This window comes from Alligator mississippiensis, chromosome 9, assembly GCF_030867095.1.
Source record: "Alligator mississippiensis isolate rAllMis1 chromosome 9, rAllMis1, whole genome shotgun sequence".
Taxonomy (NCBI): Eukaryota; Metazoa; Chordata; order Crocodylia; family Alligatoridae; genus Alligator; species Alligator mississippiensis.
The window spans coordinates 64,244,394-64,263,268 of record NC_081832.1 but is presented as its reverse complement, the minus strand read 5'-3'; the positions used below and the strand labels follow the sequence as shown (position 1 = coordinate 64,263,268).

The 18,875-nt window shown below is 44.0% G+C and overlaps 1 protein-coding gene across 3 annotated transcripts in view; it reads right to left on the bottom strand.

The window, feature by feature from the left end:
* PPP2R2B (protein phosphatase 2 regulatory subunit Bbeta) overlaps positions 1-18,875 on the bottom strand; it is a 258,320-nt gene that overhangs the window by 55,285 nt on the left and 184,160 nt on the right. For all 3 annotated transcript variants that reach the window (XM_019478390.2, XM_014597663.3, XM_006265018.4), the window contains 3 exons: positions 17,578-17,675; positions 14,956-15,121; positions 9,027-9,139 (listed from right to left, as the gene is read on the bottom strand). In XM_019478390.2, the coding sequence (XP_019333935.1) occupies positions 9,027-9,139; positions 14,956-15,121; positions 17,578-17,675 (377 nt within the window). The remainder of the gene's footprint in view (positions 1-9,026; positions 9,140-14,955; positions 15,122-17,577; positions 17,676-18,875) is intronic.

Sequence of the window (18,875 nt, the reverse complement as noted above, 5' to 3'; positions counted from 1 at the left end):
GCCACAAGGGTGGCCCCGCCATTCGACAGATTCCCCCCCCAGTCACCATCTTGGGATCAAAAGTCCCACCTTATAGCCCCTGACCTTTACCACTGGAAGTCTCTCCCCACCTCACCCCCCACTGCCCCCAGAAGTGCTCCTTTTGGGATGGGGGTTTGCCATCTTGGAGCCAGATAAAACCCCAAATCATATACTAAAAATATCAAACATCTACTAAAACATTTTAATTTTATTTCAAAACATATTTTTGTCCTGATTTACGTGCATTTGTATATAGAGGTGATTGCATAGTAGCTTGAAATCAAGTCTTACTCTTGTATATTGTGTGTGGTGGGGGTGGATGTGGAGTGTGTGTGTGGGATTTGTAAAAGGGTATGGGGGGATATGAGGATGTAGGGGGTGGCGTTTCTCCAGGAGGGTCTGGGGGGGCTTTCAACCAAGCAGCCTGGCAGCATTCAGAAAATAAAGCAAAAGAGTATATATATTAAAAAGAGTATCATTCATAATTATAGCACTTAGAAATAAACATGACAAGGGTTATCTATAATGAGACATCAGGGCATAAAGTAACCAGCAGCTAACCAGAAGGCATTTCCCCCGCAGTGGTTTATTTCTTAGTGAGGTGCATATTAGTTCCGTCTTGCTTTGCTCACAAACATCAAGCTTTTGAAACTGCCAGAGGCAGTACAGTCCAAGACGGGTCAGCTGACCTCTTCAGATTTGGTATCTACTACCTTCCTCAGGACTGTACTTTAGTGCTGCAGGGATCGTGGCTCACTTTGGTGAGTTTAAGATGGGACGCAACTAACATCTAGCAATTGATCCACGTCTAAATACACCCAGATGTGATATACAGAAGGAAATGGAAACAGAAGGAAAGGTTGCGTACTACAGCTTAACGTGGGACAGATAAAACAACAAGCACTCTATAGTGACCAGCAGAGAGCTTGTTTAAAGCCAAAGACAGATTGTTCACAGCCAACTTTTCTGAAGCCCCTGCTTTCCTCTGCCTGACACATGATGCAAGTGGTTCACAAGAACTCAAAAAAAGAAGAGAAAAGAAGCCATCTGACATAAATTTGCTATCCAGAGAAAATCCACTTGGGTCAGCCAGGGTTTCAGGTTTGACAGTGATGAAACAGTGACTTCAAAAGCATGAAAAATCCCAGCCCCGCACTGCTCCCCTTCCCCCATTCCCATCTGACCTTCACAGATCTCAAGCCTCCAGATAATTTTAATGGCAGTTAAAGGAAGGTTAAGAAAAGAGAAAGGTCGTAGAAGAGGAAACTAGGGCTTGCTACAGTATCTGGGGAATGCATACAACTCCAAGTACTGCTCTTCCCGTGTTGCACATATTTCCTATTCACTGGGAAAAGGTGAGGCATTGCTCATTTTGAAAGATTTTTTTTTGTGACAGATTGTAATACTGACAGGAAGGATGACCTCTGTGCGTTGAAAGGCATGAGCCCATGGTGGCTCAGCTATCCAAGGGCAGGGAAAAGCCTGGCTCTCCTCTTCTCCACAGAACAGGAGAATGCGATTTAATTCACTCTTGGGGCATGTACTAAAATGCGCTGCACTAACGTTAGTCTTATGGCTAAATGCAATGGTTTTTAGCTGGCTCGCAGGCTAATGGGAGTCTATGCAACTTTGACACCTGAGGCCTGTTTTAACTTCTGTTGGGCGCAGAGGCAGAAAGATGGGATACAACTTGAATGCTTTAAAAAAGAGTTTAAGTTGATCTTTTGTGCAGAGCAAGGCCATGTGATCACATACTAGAACCCCAGGATTCAGTTAAATCCCATCAGATAATGACAGCAATCAATAGTAAAGATAAGCTTTATTATTATTTATTTTTATGATCATATAGTATACATATCCCTCTGAGGCATCATTACACTGATCACATGCCAGTATTCATTTGACTGTCAATCAATAGCAGCCCACAGTGTTTGCACATCACAGAGCAGAGAGCAGGTGTGAAGAAATCAAAGTTAACCCTAATGGAGTGGGATGTCTGCACAACACTTCAGTTATAGTAAAATAAACACATAGCTAGCTTGACTGTTTCCATTAACCCACTGTTTGTAATCAAAGGCTAAGGATGGACAAAATAATGGTTTATTTACCCTCAGCAGTATCAACAAATTGCAAGGAAGACTAACATATAAGCTAGCTAATGGAGCTCTGCATCGTTTGTTCCTCCAGTGAGTGGTCCATCATCAGTCTGATGATCACAGCATAGCTGCTGGTGGCAGGCAGCTCTACGCAAGGACATTGCAATTGTTTTTTGTGTATGTGAGGTATTGATCTGGAAAACAGTAGGCTGTGGGATTCCAGTGTCTTGGGATTTTTCCTTCTAGGAACCTGGTATCAGAACAAAGATACGATTTTCACTTCCCCTACTACTAGAAAGTAGCCTTCTGCCTGTCCACCATGGTTTAAAGTCACTCTACCCCAAACCTCCACATGACATGCCTCTTAATCAAAATCTGGTTTCTTGATTTTTCTAAGATTTGATCCTCAGTCAAGAAAAGTGGGAACCAAATAAGATGTGTGAGACACTAAGTCACTATTACACTAAGTCACCTACACTACTTTGTTGACTACTGGAGCTCGGTTCCAAATACTTCTGGACTCACACGCAGACACTGAGTTCATACATAAATATCCCTCCTTGTATGAAGGGCTGAATCTAGGGAGCTAATTAATAGGAAGGGGTGAGCAATGGACATTTTCAGTTTGGTAGCTATAACAAGAAATTAGAAAGAAAACTATCCTTACATGGTAACGTGAAAACAGTTTATTCTGATTTTTCAGCAAAATGAAAAAAAATGTAGAGTTTAATTTGGGGACAATGGGAAATATTTTGGGACAATATGTAATATTTAATTTGATGCAAAACAAAATCTATCTAAATTTGGATTATTTCATTATTATGCATTTTTTAATTTTTTGGCTTATTTTCAAATTAAAATCAGCTGTTTCAAAATGAAGAAGTTTCATTTTGAAAATGCCCTGTAGTTGAATTTTGGGATTTCCAGAAGAATTCACTTGGAATTTAATTGAAGTGAAATGTATGGGTATTTTCAACATTTTTTCCTTCATATTTTTCTCCAGCCAAAACTATTTGCCAAGTTCAAATTTGTGGAGAGCTTTGGGTGTCCACTGAAACTGCATTTTTGGCAAATTTACTTATCCTCAAAAAAAGTCCACCCACCTCTATTCATAAGAACATTAATATTGTAAACGCTTTTGGCTTGCAGTATCAATTCAAATCTAGTCACAACACTTTTTTTGTTACTGTAAATTTAATCCATATTCTCTCCATATTTTCTCTTTTGTTTTATTAAAAAGCAAGGTTACTTGGCAAAGGGAAATCAGGCTTTATTATTTAGCTATATATCAAGATAAAAATTATACCGGTGTAAATTAGTCCCTTTCAGTGTGTCTACATGTGCAATTAATGTGATGCAATAAACTCTGGAGTAGTTTGAGCCAGAGTAATCTACTCCTGGATGCAGTATCTACATGTGCACCTGGGCCAGCAGCAATTAGAGCTGGCAAGGAGCAGGCCCTGGGCTGGCAGGTGGCACAGGGATTCAACTCTGGGTGGTGGTGTTGGGCAGCAGAGGGGCTGGCTGGGGTACAAGGGTGCTGAAAGCACGGAGCCATGTGGCTAGGCAGAAGACAGCAGACTGCCTGCTGCTGGCTGGGCAGACCAGGTGCAATTTGTGCCCACGGTCAGGATCTACACGTGTGCTTAATCATTCCAGAGTAAGATAGTACTGTCCCTGATGATACTATCTTACTGCAGTATAAATTAGTTTACTGCAGCCAAATACCGTCGCACATGTAGATGGTAACACTTTACTCTCTCCACAGTAAAGCACATGTGTAGATGCAGCCTCTGCTAGCAGAATTCTCCGTCTCCTTTCTTCTGTATTCCTCTTTGCTCTTCCATTTTCCTCACTAGATTTCTTTATTGCCCCCTAATTCCCTTTTCACAGCCTATCTGTAGCAGAAGCAAACCCAGTAAGATTCAAGTCCAGTTTCCAAACTCATAGCATTGAAATGTGACATTAGGCAAAAAGGAGTTTTCCACTCTCTAAATAATCTCAATGGCCGTGTGTAGACAAAACAAGGGGCATGTGTGCATGACACTTTAAAGTAGGCTAAATGCTTTTGCACCAGTTTAATGATGTTGTGTTTGCACGTCTTGGCGGTGCATTGTGCATTAATTCCAGCTGCTGTAGGAAATTTGGTGGCGTAATGCACCTTAAATGACTTGGGGTGCAGCAAACTTAGTTTGCCGCCCCTACAGCTGCGGAGTGAAGCACCGGGCTGCATGCAGCTCTGTGGCTCTGCAGGAAGCCCTGCAGGCAGCCTGGTAGCAGCCTGGGAAAGCAGGCTCTACCCAAGAAAAGTGATGAGCCTGATTTTTTTCCTCCCCACCTCGAAGCCTGACTGCCTGCATGAGCTGTGTGGGGGCCTGGTGCTTTCCTCCACGGCTGTGGTGCCCCCTAGGACCGCCCAAGCTGGGTGCCTCCTAGGGGGGACCGCTGCCGCCGAGGGAAGCACCAACATTTCCCTCCCCACCCCCGCAGCTCAGGGACTGCTCTGCCCGCCGGCAGCTTCCCCTCCCCGCCCCTGCCACCGGAGAGGCAGGTAAGTGCGAGGTGTGTGCATGACATGGGGGTTTAAAAACCGACTGCTTCAATTTACTGCCCCCGTTTCATCTACACGCGCCTAATCTCGTTAAAATGCCACCTCCTTATAAAAAGGATGAAATGAACAACTGTCTGTGGTAGAAAAGTACAGTGCGAGTTGTTCTCTTCATAGTTTATTTAGGCCACTCATACAATTAGTTGCAGTTGCTGAGAAAGCCCTCATGGCAGACTGTCACCTCTGGGCAACTGGAGGTTAGAGCAGAGGAGCTGCATCAGTGTAGCTCAGGCACGAGCAGACACAGCTGCCATATGGAAAAGCTCCACGCAGATATCTCTTTTGCAGATCTAGATGAAATAAAGACACCAGCTCTGTGCCTTTGTGCTGTGACCCTGCCTTTTCCACACTAAGTCCTGGCTTTTCTGATGCATTTAGGTAGAGAAAAGCAATAAGTTGAGTAACACCCGTTAATATTACTTCCTTTTCTTTTTTTTAAATAAGAAAAAAAATAGCTGTCTTCCTAGCTCAGCATGCTTATGGTATCCTATAGACCCAGCCATTCAGATCCTGGAAGAATTATTCCAATGAGCTTCCTTGGTAACAGCATATCAGGTGGAAAAGGCTGCTTTAAACATGACAACCGATAAATACATACATGAAATAAAATGTTTTCTTGCTCTGGAAAAAAAAAAGATGCCTACCAGCAAGCAGAGGCAACTCAGTGTAGAAGCAAGGATTAATTAGCTGTCTGGGGTTCTCAGTGGCCTGATCTGTGATGAAACTGGAAGCTATAAAAGTGAGTTAGAGGTAATCATAGCAACAAATAATATTTAAAAAACCCAACCGCTCAAGATGCAAATTCTGACAGTGTGTTAATAAATTACAGGCTCCTCTACGCTGATGAATATCATGACAAAATCACTGCATAGTTGCAGTTTCTAAGCTTATAGGTTAGAACAATTATTTTCTTTTAAAATTTCCCTGATACCAAGCTAAGGCAAATGTGGTCTTATTCAATGTTTAAACAGAAAAGCTTGCTTCAAGTTCACTTACAAGGCTAATTGGTAACTGGCCCTGTGGGGATATGTCTGGAGTGGAAGCAGTCTGGAATTTCTCCCCCTCCCTCCTATCCTTCATCAGGAGCCAGTCATTATTTGGTTCAAAGGGAGCGGCACTGCTCCATGCCTGTGGGTGTTTGCAGACGTGGAAACCCCCCCACAAAAGCCCACAGCGCTTTACTTTCCACACCCCTGCACCAAGTGCAGCACATGCCCAGAAGAGGAATCGCGTCAGTTTGACCTGGCTCACCCAGCATCTGTACAGCTTGCACACTTCAGTGGGGCTTTTTGGCACTTTATCTAATAGCTGATTGAATCAGGTATTAGATAAAAGTGCCAAAAAACCCTGCTGAAGCACACAAGCTATACATATGCCAGGGGGCTGGGTCAAACTGATGTGATTCCTCTTCCCATAAAGTGCTGTTTTGGGTTTTTTTCCACATTTGTAAGCACCCTGTGTTACCTGTAGTGCTGGCCTCCACAAGAGCGGAGAAAGGGAGTTAGCCATGTTATTTCAGGTCAGGCAGAGGGTAGGGGAGATTTGCACGTTTACAGATTAACCATCAGAGCATAGCATAAGGTTTTGTAAACAGCATCGGATGATCAGATCCATCCAATGAAGTACACCTGCTGCTTATGAAACCATATGCAGGTCTGATTTAGTTGGTCTCTACAGTGCAAATATACCCTGTCTTCTCCACAAGAGTGGCCAAGCAGGGTAGAATAATGGCAAAGCCACTGGCCTTTTACCCAAACTGTTCACCCAACAGAAACAGCCAAGTATATGGGAGAATAAGCTCAGTATCTATTGAAAGGCTGACTGAGCTGCAGCGTGCACTCCACAGGAGTCCTTGGAAGGATTCTGATGGAATTAGCTGAGAAGCACCCCCAGTGTGTCCCCTCCCCATGCCAGGCTGTGCCTAGAGGGCTGAAGCAGCTCTTAATATGCAAATGAAAGACCAGAAACTGATATCCCCCGACAGAACTGCCTCCCCCACTAGGAAGACAAAATTTATTGGCACAGTAACAGGCCAGGTGAAGTCAACTACCGCTTCAAGCAATGCCTAGTAGATATCACAGTCCTCATAGTATCAGATATGCCTCGTCTTCTAGGGGTTTCCCTGGAGCACTCCAAAAGAAGAGCGGTGTTCCCGTGGGTGTGAAGAGGACTAGTTTAATGGATTTTGTGCGTGCATCTCCTATGTAGTAAATGGAAAACGTAGCCTTAGGTGTTTACATTTGATTTGGGAAGCCAATTTTAATCTTCTTAGGTTGGAAGAAAAACTCATTTACAGAACATACTTATGTTCCAAAAGCCAAAGTTAGGCTTGAGATCACCATGAAGGCAAATAAATACTTATTAACTCCTTTCCCACCAGGCTGGAAAGCAAGGGCATACCAGATAAACTCAGCAGTAAGATGACACATGAGCTGTGGCAGAGAAGGGCACTCCTTGAACTGGGAAACAGTAGCACAATATTGGATGGGTGAGCAGAGCAGGACTTGTAGGCACTGCCTAAGGTGGGGTTCTGGCATGGAGCTAGGAGGGTGCCTCCCCCTCCTTTTCAGTATCTCCCCTGCACACATCCTGCACCTTTCCTGCAGCATCTCTGGCTCCAGTAGTAGGGAGCACAGAGCAGCAATGACAGCACACACTAGAGGAACAGTGGCTGAAAATTTGTTGCTGTGGGGTGGGGGGGTCACTTTTTGCCCCTGAAATTCAGTATTTAAATGATTGATTGATATATGTTGGTGGCAAAAAAAGAGAAGTGACATTCACCCCCACAGAAACAAACCTCCAATTGCTGCCCCTGCACCGAGCACCACCACTGCCTAGGGCACAGAATAGATATCTGCTGTGCAGCCTGTACATTATCCATAGGACTTACTCCCTACAGGGCCATTTGAAGGTTATGCAAGCAGCATCAAGTCCTATGGTCAAATTCATCTGGATTCATTAGTCATGCCAAAGATCTCTACCTACTCATCACAGCTTAATGAATGAATAATGCTTGTGAGACTTGCCAGATTTGTCAAGTTTTAGAAACCAGCATGAATACCAAACGGTGAATACCACAGGATGTCCGGGGTGTGACAGGTTTTTATGAATTAAAGGGTAGGGCTGTGGTCTGGGCCCCTGAAGCTCTGCATTGTTCGGCCTACTTTTACAGCAGTCATAGGAAAGAAAGAGTGTACTAAGCAATAGGACTGGGCTGCTCTGAAGCTAGGACCATCAGACAGTGGGAAGGAAAGGGCTTTTTTGAAGCCACTAAATGAGGACTGTGCAGATTCTACATCTTACTGCAGCTCCATTGAACTCACTCCAGTCATACTCCTGTCCCAGAGCTGCACTATTATACACCCAGAAACAGGCAGATCCTCATGGCAGGCACTGCTGGCCCAAACACATGAATGACAAATGCCCCCGGTGACTATGGGGGCACAGCGGTGGTGGGAGTGTGGCAGTGGTAAGTGGGAGCTCCTGTAGACGTCGCCAGTGCTGTTGGCAGTGGGGTGGGGGTGGGGGTGGCGGTGGCAAGCACCAACCAGGGGTCAGCGACTACCCGCAGATGCTGCCGGCGGTGTCAGCAGCGGGGTGGCAAATGGCGACTGCCCGCAGGCACCGCCAACAGTGTCAGTGGTGCTTTTTTGTAGGGGGTGCATTGCCACACTCAGGGGGTGCGTGTGCACCCCCAACGTGTTGCCCCTACTCAAGCATGAACAAAACCATTGCTGTTGTAGAAATGGCAAATACAGATTTATGTGTTTATTGCCAGTCATTACCTTGGCCAACTTACTTAGCCCAGAGCTGTCCAACTGGTGGTCCATGAGGGGCCAACATGAGGCCTGCAGGCCCTGGCAGCTACCTCTCCTGCTGTTGCATGGCAGAGCAAGGCTCAGGGGTGTGCACCACCTCGGCACCCCATGTAGTGTGGGGCAGAGTAGAGTGAGGAGGCCACATGCCGCCAAGCACAGTCCACACAGTAAGGGAGTTCCCAGGGGAGCTGACCCCACACTGTGTAGCCTGCATGGTGTGCAGCCTGATGCGCATGCTGGGACTACATGTGGCCCCTAGCTGCTTCAAAGTTGAACAACACTGTTGTCCTGTGGACCATTATTTTTCTTCTCCCTTCTAACCTCTTCAGCCATAGGCTCCACGAGGCAGGAACCCCATAAAGCCATTAGAGGACCCCATAAAGCCACAGATGCTACCATCCACAAGCAATGACAATGACAGTTTTCTGCTCATGTTCGTGAAGGGAAAGAGTCCTTGATCCTTGGACGTTTGGTTCAACTCACCCGTAGTGTTGTAATCATGGAGGGGTCTCGGAGACGGCCATCTTCATCTTTAAGATTATAGCCCTCTGGTCTTTTATCTCGCTCACTAACTTTCCATAGCTTCACAGTTTTATCTGATAGAGCAAATGAGAAGAGGATACAGTTATGCCTGACTGAACAGGTTTCCTAAAGAGGATTTCTGATAGAAATATTGATGTCACAAAAATTGGTTTAAATGTAAAAAGCCTATTTCCAGATCTTTGGCTTATTTGAAAGAGCTTTAACATGTAAAACATCATCTTTAAAAGAAGAAAGGATCATATCATGCTGCATATAAACACTTAAGTATTTTTTACATGAACATTTGGTTTCCTTATGGAGCTAGACCAGGGCTTCCCAGTTCAATGGCCAGGGGCTGCACTGTGAGGATACATGGTGCCAGGCCTACATTGGTGTGGGCTTCTAGGTACTCCCCTGCTACCCTAAGCCTGTAGGTGCCCTCTAACTCCACTGCACTGGGCGCAGGGGCCCCAACTCCATCTTTGGCTCCTTGGATGCAGGCTCCCCTGCTGCACTGCACCGCACCAGCACCAACACATCATGCCATGGATTTCCCTGGCACTGGGGGCTGTTCAGCACTGCTCCAGCCCTTCACATGGGGCGGAGCAGGAAGCAAAACTAGAGGGAGGGGTTGCTCAGTGCCTCCAGCTGCTGTTTCTGCAGCCTGAGCACTGGGGAAGAGTGCAAACCTGTTGGAGATCCAGGGGGCTGAAAACTAACCCCTCAGGTCACAGGCCTTCAGCTGGACATCCCTGAATTAGGCAACTGCCAATGGTTTATTACAAGCTTAAGAAGATTGTCAAACTAAAACAATCTGATTAATGGACAAATTATTTGACAAGTGATTTCCCAGGGCTCAGCTGCAGAGATTACAGCCTAGGGTCACATGGATCAGCATGTGGAGTTTGGGATTTATTTTATACCTGCCACTAGAAACTCTACTATGGATGCTAGCCACAAGAGGACAGAGGGTTTTGACACTGCCCTGAGATTAAGTTTAACATCAGATTTTAGATCTTCCCCCCCAGTTGACCCAACCCCCACAGAGCTTTATTTCCCTGCTGATCCATCTATCTCTCTAGCAGAAAAGTTAATTGACTGAGGACCTCAGAGCTGGGAGTTTTCCCTTGGATAACAGCCATACAGCCTAAGTACTTTCTGGTATGATTTCCAAATTAAATTAGTTCAAATGCTCACAAAATTGAAAGTGTGATAAATTCTGTGGATGTACCACATTTCCTTATATTGTCCTTACTGGTTAATTTGTTTTTTTAAAAAAAACTTATATTCCTATTACTACAAACACCCAGTGCTAAGTAGCAAATCACAGAGAGTTACAGTCAGAAAATATCATTAAAAGAATCTATTTTGACTTCCGAGCCAACACAGGCCATTTTTGCTCAGCAATTCCTGCACTGAATCCAATTGTCCTCTTACCAAAAGAGAGAGAGAGAGAGAGAGAGAGAGAATAATATTCACAAGAGTTGTATCTACCCACTCACTGAATAATTCTAGCAGCCACTAGAATAATCATTTACAGCAATGCTTGTGCAGTATCTGGACACCAATGTTTAGAGAACAAACAGTGCTCATTTGTGCATGAACTTTAAAAAACCTTGAATATAATGCATGTCAGGTTAAATGAGTTGTTTTTTGTCCATCGATGGGATATAATTCAAGCAGGAAATCCAGCAAGTACTATAATGAGATATATGGTAATAAGCGATTCAAAGTTACATATGAGCTAACTGTTTCATCTGAACTTTGAATGAGACAGATTGCACAGATTACAAAAATAGTCACAAGAACACCCCCAGATTGAAGTAAATCACATCTATAATTTACTCAAATGTCAGTTTTGACTTCCTCCTTCCACCGCCGTGAATAGAACTGACATTTATGATTGACTGAGAATCCAATCTAAATTCTCCTACTGCCACATTCCCTTGGCTTTATCACATGCTGGCATCCCATTTATCCTGTGCCATGAAGCCTTTTAGGTGAGAGCACCCTAGGAACATGTGGTCTTTATTCTGACTAATGGTGTTTTCTTTTCCCTCTCCTGGCAGAGATTCTATCTGCAGTTCATCATCACTTCCAACAGCTTTTAAGCACAATCTTATCATTCATCTTAATTTTCTAATTTACGCTGTAATTCCAATTGACTGCCATTAATTTTGTTTTTATTAACCCATTTGACTTCAGGGGGTTTCAACGTATAATGTTAGTTTAACAGCAAGAACAAAAAGAAACAGAATAACATGGGAATATTTTTAAAAAGAATCATTTTGGTATCCTGGTAGCATATGAAGCACCATCCCAAATGGAAAGATAATATCCCTGTTAATCAAAAAACTATTTAAAAACTCAATTAACAGAACATTATACTCTATAATTAATCTTCATTGCATTTCAATGATTCTCCCCCCAAATGAGTTTAATAAGTCTTTGAATTTTATTAAAATGATCAATAGAGTAAATTCTATAATACAAAGTAAGTTGGTGATGGGAGATAATTAGACCCCTCCTTTTCCCCTGAAGTAATTAAGTCACATCCATCTTAAAGTCTCATTCATCCCAAGTAATATCCCTGGATCCTCCTGATATTTATCTGAACATAATATGAAGCTGCTCAGCTGAATGCAGCTGCAAATTGAAACAAATCAGCTGTAGTTTTTCTTTAAGAATAGAAAGATCAAGGATCCAAAAATATAATCATCACAAATAGGGAGAAAAGAAACTCCCTGTTAAGAGGTGAATGAACAGCTGTGAACTGACTGCAAAACCCTGTGTGCTGGATATACACTCAAAACACGCAATACTAGCAAGTTCTGGCTGGGCTCCTGTTTCCCCTTTTTAAATGAGTGTTTTACAATGGACGGATTCTGGATTTTCTATATGAGACTGTACCAGAAGAAATATTTTCCTAAGTATGAGTCGCTTCAAGCCATAGGCACCACCGTATTGATAATCCCTCTGACAGGTCCCTAGGGGTGAGTAAGGAAAGAGAAAATGCATCCAGAAACAGACAAATGGTCTACAGGGGTTCTGCTCTGGTTTGGTTTGTTGTTTGTCTTTAAGCTCTTCTGCCCCGCAGGTTAAAAGAGGGCTGGGATTGGGATACTGTGCCTGTCCACAGGCCAGATTATGATATCAGGCATACCAGTAAAAACCCAGAGTAAGGACTCTAATACCACTGAGACCAGAATGTGGCCTTTTGAATGAAACTAATTCCCATCCTGCATATCCCACAATCACTTAAATCAGGCTTCTTGTGCTCCTCTTGTTTTACGGGTCTGCTTTATGTGGATATGAAGGTCATGATCTTGAGGTATGTTGTACCACTGTGGCTCTAGCTGACGTCAGCGAGACCTACATGTGCACAGCCTCTCTCAGGTAATAGTTGTACTATTTTAGGTAACTCACTTTCTCCAGGATCCCAAGATCACTTGGGGTCAGATTCTAAACCCTTCATTCTTGAAGAATGTTATTACAATGAGGCCATTCCAGGCTGAGCAAGGGCTGCAATATGTGGCCCCTTTGATTTAAATTACCCCCCAAAAAAGATGCAAATGGTTCTCTTGAGGGCAAAAGTTTCTATTACACCTGAGCACTTACATCATGGGCAAAAGACTGTTTTGAAGGAAATGGGAGTGACATACCTAAATGCAAGGCTCCTGGCCCAGACAACCAACACAAATAGTAGGTTTGACTCAGCATTAATTTAGTTTTTGATAGCCAGGGATCCAGGTTTTCCAATCCTTTAAAAGAGAAAAATGTGGGAAACCGCAGGTTACCCCTTGTAGGCTGGCAGCCTGCAAGGGGCTGCCTGGGGCTGGGGGGAGCGGGCGAGGGCAACTGGAAGCAGGGGGTGCCACATGCATGTGCATGCACACATGCATGTGGCAGCCAAGCAGCGGCGGAGAGTAGCTCCTGCAGCTCTGTCCAGGTAAATCTGTGGGAGTGGGGGAGAGGGGCACAGGTGACATGGGGAGGTAGGGAAGCACAGGCGGTGCAGCGGAGGAGTGAGGAGGCCAAGATGATGTGGCAGGGGGAGGGTACATGCCTTTTGAGATTTCTGTGCCCACAGCGGGGCACAGGGCTGCAGTCAAGCAGGAGGAAGTGACATGCTGCCATGGTCATCAAGGTGAGGTGCAGCAATGCGGAGTTGTACCCCTGCTACTGCTGGGTGGTCAGGGAGCACCTCAGCTTGGCAGCCATAGCGGTGCAGTGCTTCCTCCTGCACCAGGTCCTGCCTGCTGGGCCATGGAGGCAACTCCTGTCTGGTGCTGGTCCAGCCCAGCTGCAGCCTCGCACCCTGCTGTGGGCACAGAAATCTTGGTGGCACATGGACCCCCCGCAATGTTGCCTATGTCCACACTCCACCTGCCCCACACTCCCACCCCATTGCCTACACACTGTGGGGCTGGGAGTGAGAGGCAGTGGCATGGCTGGGGGGCTGTGGCTTGGGAGTGAGGGGCAATGGCATGGGCAGAGGCAGAGCACTGGCATATCAGGGCTGCTCAGCACCACAAAGCCCTGGGGGGACAGCTGCAGCTGGACCTCCATCCTGGTGAACGAAGGAGGCAGGGGGAGCTCTGATTTTGTATGATTAATAAACAAAATCAAATGCCAAAATATATAGGTATTTAGAATTTATTTTATTATAATGATTGAGGCACTGGTAGGCTTCCAAACTGCTTTAAAAAAATAAAATTTGTGTTCAACTGATACGTGCACATAGGCAGTTCTGAGACTTACAACACAATTGGTTCCTGAAACCTGTGTCTTAAGTTGAAACACTGTAACTCAGAACCAATTTTCCCATAGGAAACAATGTTATAAATGGGGGATTGGCTCATGAACCAAGGCCTAATACCCCATTTTCACCAAAAATGACGTAGAATTGTGTACTCAATTGTAGATGAGTAATATAGCTACATTAACGTATTTATATTGTAAATAGCAATCATATTGATTTGGAAGGACTTCGTTGAGGTGGCTTTGCTGGACTTTTTGAAGGAAATGGGAAGTCTCTTGGCTGAAGTCTTCTCAGGAGTCTTGGTTGCAGGTTTTTCTGGAGTCTTGTCTGCTTTCTTAAAGAATGTGTCCAAAGAAGTTTGGACAGATGTTCTCCAGGGAGATGGGCGACACAGTAAACTTGTTCACTGGCATGGCATTGGATCAAGTGTCATAAAGTCGAAACTGATGTCAGAAAGTTGAAACTGGGTGTCAACTTATAAATGTTGTAAGTGCGAAACGTTGCAACTCAAAATGTAAGTCGAGGACTGCCTGTATACACACATATATACATATACATATACATATGTGTTTCATTTTATAATTGTGGAAAAACATGGATTATGGGGCATTTTAAAATTGGAGAATTTGGGATTTTTAAACAGAGAAAACCAGGATCCATGCTGATCACTGACAAAAACAGATACAAAGTAGAACTATGGTGAACCTTGGTTACTGATCTCAGATTTCTCTTTCAATTTCTCTGTACAAATTGTTCTCTAGAATCTCTGGGTTGAAAGGCCCTCTAGCCATCATCCTGCGCAATGCTGAGCACTTCTATTTTTCAATGAAACTTCAAAAGTTGTTACCTATGCTCCAAACTTCCCAGAATCAAGTCCTAAATTTTCTTTTCTGTTGGTCAAACTGAAGAACTGGAAGACAAGAAAACTGGTTTCTAAATTTCATGTCTGTCCCTGCATCACTGTGTGACACCAGCCAATGCTCCTTCCTTCAATTCTGCCATCTGTAAAATGGGAATAATACTTGTCTCTCTCTGGGATTGTGTGAATTGATTTTTTCCCCACTAGCAATGGCCTCTGGGACCCAAGGAGGAAAGACAAAAATGATCTTTCATTATAAAAATACATACCATTGGTGGAAAGAAGGAAGTAGGCTGCATTTTGCTGAGGGAGCCATCGTATCTTATTGATCTTCTCCTCTATCTCTAAACTCTTCAGGTAATCGAACTCGGGTTCATGGCTCTGGAATGTGCTGTAAACATTGTATTCTCCCCTTCGATGGGGCTGATTTTTACTCTGTGGGAGAGAAGGGAAAAAAATACTTATATAGATATAGATATAAGGCAGAGAAAGAGAGAGGGTGAGCAAATTTTCTATCGATTCTTTTGTTCTCCAAGGATTGTTAAAAGACAGTGAATGTCTGATTATGGTGACATGTTACAGTTTAGATATCAAAGCCGACACAAGAGATCTTTCCCACACAATGTATTCTCCTCATGTGTCAGTTTTCCTGCATGCTGATGATATGAAGCAGGAAATGCTGCCTTTGTGTTGTTTTGTTTCAAGAATGAATGAAGTCCTCTCTATCATTTATCTCCAAGACAAATTTGTGAGGCAAGATAATGGTTCAGATAGAGGACCAAGTCCCGTTTGACTCCCTCACACAAACAGCCCTATAGAAACCACTGGGATTACTGTGCTGACGTAAGGCAAGCAGAATTACAAATATTGAGCATAAATAGCTGTGTAAGACTGAATCCGGTACAAGACTGCTCAGTGTAAAGACCTGCCAGGTGCTGAAAATCCTGGGAAGTACTGGGTATTCACTGACATCAGAGAAATGCATAGGTGTTCAGCACCTTGCAGTATACATAGAAACAATTTTGAGAGCAAGACGATGTTTATACATCTCTTTGGACTATAAAATTTGTCATGGCTAAACCTCAGAGATCCCACTCCACCTTAAGACAGTACATTTACAAGAGGGAGATTTAATACCATTCCAGATCAGACTGTGAAGTACACATGAGATGTGCCAGACCAATTAACATCAGACAGCCTTGGAAGCAGAGAGGAAAAAAAATTCCTGGTCGTGGGGGGGAGGACTGTGACAGTTTTCATTTGCCAACTACATTTTGTGCTTCTTGGATCAAGAGCATGTACAGGGATCTTTAATTTTGGCTAAATATCTGGTGCAGATGTGGGTTCCCAGAAATTAATGACAAATACTACATAGTTACTTAAAAGCTATCAATGAGGCCTTTATCTAAAGAAAAGTATGTGCCAGTGCTAACCTATTATTTTGATCTGCTTGTGCTTTGAACAGATGTATTCATTGGAAATGATTTATGAGAAATTTTAGTGCTCCTAACAGTGCAAGTCCAGTGCCTGCCCCAAGGCTGAGAGCATACTACAGTGGAGGCAGACCCTGAGCAAACTCCACCCCTCATCCCAGCTCTGCAAATGTATCCTAAGTCTTCATCTATAGCAAAAGTAATTCTTGGGGGGAGTCATGGCCAATGGAGCCAAATTATGATGAGTCTCTTGGCACACACTAGGCTAAGACCAGCAAATTCAGCTCACAGGTGAGCTAGATTGTGAATTTAGGTCCTGGAGAAGGAAAAGTGGTGTGCACTGTCCTCTTGCACTGCTCTGCATCCCTCACTTAGGGCGTAATGTGGTCAGTATCTCTGGGCACGTTACACATTCACTTCATGAAATTTCCTCTGAATGTCACTTCAGGAGGCCAAAGAAAAAGGTGTTGTCCCACTCTAACTGCTTTTCTTTGGGTCATTTTCTGTGATTTCCTGCTTGCCTGATCTGCACCCTCCCAACCCACTGGGAGGAATAGGAAGGCCAGAGCAGGAGCAAGTAGACCGGCATTTGGTTATGTTGCTGGATACTAGTGGAAATACTGCCAGACAGAGTGGGAATCACGCCACATAAAGCAGCTGATCTTCTTCGTTGCCCACACTCACATCCTTCCCATTTCTATCTCACTGATCCCCAACCACGCATAACTGACAGAGAGGGACTGGCCATGCCAGAGTCAGTGCTTTGCCCCAAGAGAGTTTTCTGCCCCATTGGGTTTTTTCCCCAAAGCAATGGGGAGGAGAGGAGAGGAGTTTAAGGCCTTATATACTTTATTGGTGTTGTGGTTAGGGGACAAAACAAAAAGGAAATGGCAAATATCACTTCAAAATACTTATGGGCTCTTGAAACATGTATGAAGCTGTAAGGCTGTGCTGTAATCTCATACAAGTGCCAATCAGGTGCACCGCCACTGACAGGTATGGCTTTATATCAATAACACAGAAGAAAACCGAGATCAGAAGGAAGCCTATGATGTTTACAAAAATCTAACATGTCAATGCAAATAGGCACAAAATCAAAGCAAGGCTGTGAACACAAGAAGCTTCGTGAACTTGCCAAAACTGCATGAAAGGAGCAAGGTTCAAAGAGCATCACTTAGTTTGGCAAATGAAACAATTAGGGCCACCAGAGTTTCTAATGCTGCAGCCTGATCCATTTTAATTCAGGTTCCGATGAACGAAAAAAAGGATGCAGAAAATGCAAAATTTGAAAGGTGCCACATGAGATGGAATCTGGTCCTGTTTATGCTAATGGCCCGTCTGTGCTTTGGAGTTTGCTAGGAGAGAACGGAGGTTAAGAGTGACACATAAGGATTAGGAAACAGCAGGAAATTTCTCTTAAAAGGATAAAATGGGCATTTTGCATTCACCAGCACTTACCTCCTGCTCACGTTGAAATATTACAACCCGACCCCCCTTGTCCCCTGTCGCTAGTAATTCTCCTGTGTGGTTGAATTCTACTGTAGAGATAATGTCAGCTGAAAAGAAGAAGACAAAGGCAATTTAAGTAACTGCAAAGACTGGCTTTTCACAGGCAACTAAAAGGCACCAATCCCTGTTCAGTTAAGGCAACATATATTGTCAATGCTTTGTCTTCCCAATAACATTTCCAGAGTCCTTATATTATTTTCTGTTGTCCACAAGCATCACAGAATTTCAGAACACAATACACTAAGAATGGGGCATAAAACTAACACCTGAAATGAGCACTGAATTTCCAGGTCATTAAACACTAGATTCCCATCTGGATATTTTGTGTCTCCATTGTGGTGTGGCCCAAATCAACACACGCCACAAATTCTGGGAAAGTTTAGCTCTGGAGTCATATACAGACCTTGGGCTTCTGTCCATTTCTACTATTTACACGCAAGAAAGAGCTGCCCAAGTATTCTTTGTAGGCAAAGGCAAGTTTCATTTCTGTCCTTGCTAAATAGATGTATTTTCTTTCCTTGGCTATCTCCGCTTCCCTCTGGGGGACCAGTGTGTATTTCTACCTCTGCAGAGTCAAAACGGATATAATCCAGGGGAACTGGCTGGGCATGACCACTGTCTCCCTTTCAAGCCCTCACAGCAAACAGCCTTAGACCCCTTTTTCACTAGAGAGCCCCATTTTATATGCAAGACTATGGAAACAAAACCAAACAACCTCTCTTCCCATGTCCCACCACAAGTGCCTCCACTCCAAAGCCACGTAGCCCCCCACCCTCCTCTCAGATTGTTCCCTTAGACTGCACTGTCAGGAAGTCTGTGGACAAGAAAACAGGATCAACACTATAACGAGGTGAAGGGGACAAGCAGATGAGAAACAAGGAAATAGACAGGAACCTTTGGTTTAAAAGGGGGTAACCCCTATGGGAATGCCACACTTGAAAGGCTTTCCCCAGTGGTGTTTACCCCTGGGGCAAAACAGGCAGGAGAACTGCTGATGATTGGGTTTATTAGGCTTACTTTGAGAAAAATGTCAGGGGTTAATTCTACTGCAATTATTGCCCTACTGGTGCTCACCAGCTGTCTCCGAGTGCAGCATTCAGCAAATGCAAAGCAACGTAGGGGGGGAAAAGGAACGTGGCTCCTCAAACACAAAAGTACTGCTGGCTAAAAGGATTGATTTGAAATTGAAAAGCACTTAGTTTTAGCATCCAGATCATGTGTGGTAAGATTGGAACATGAATTTCTCT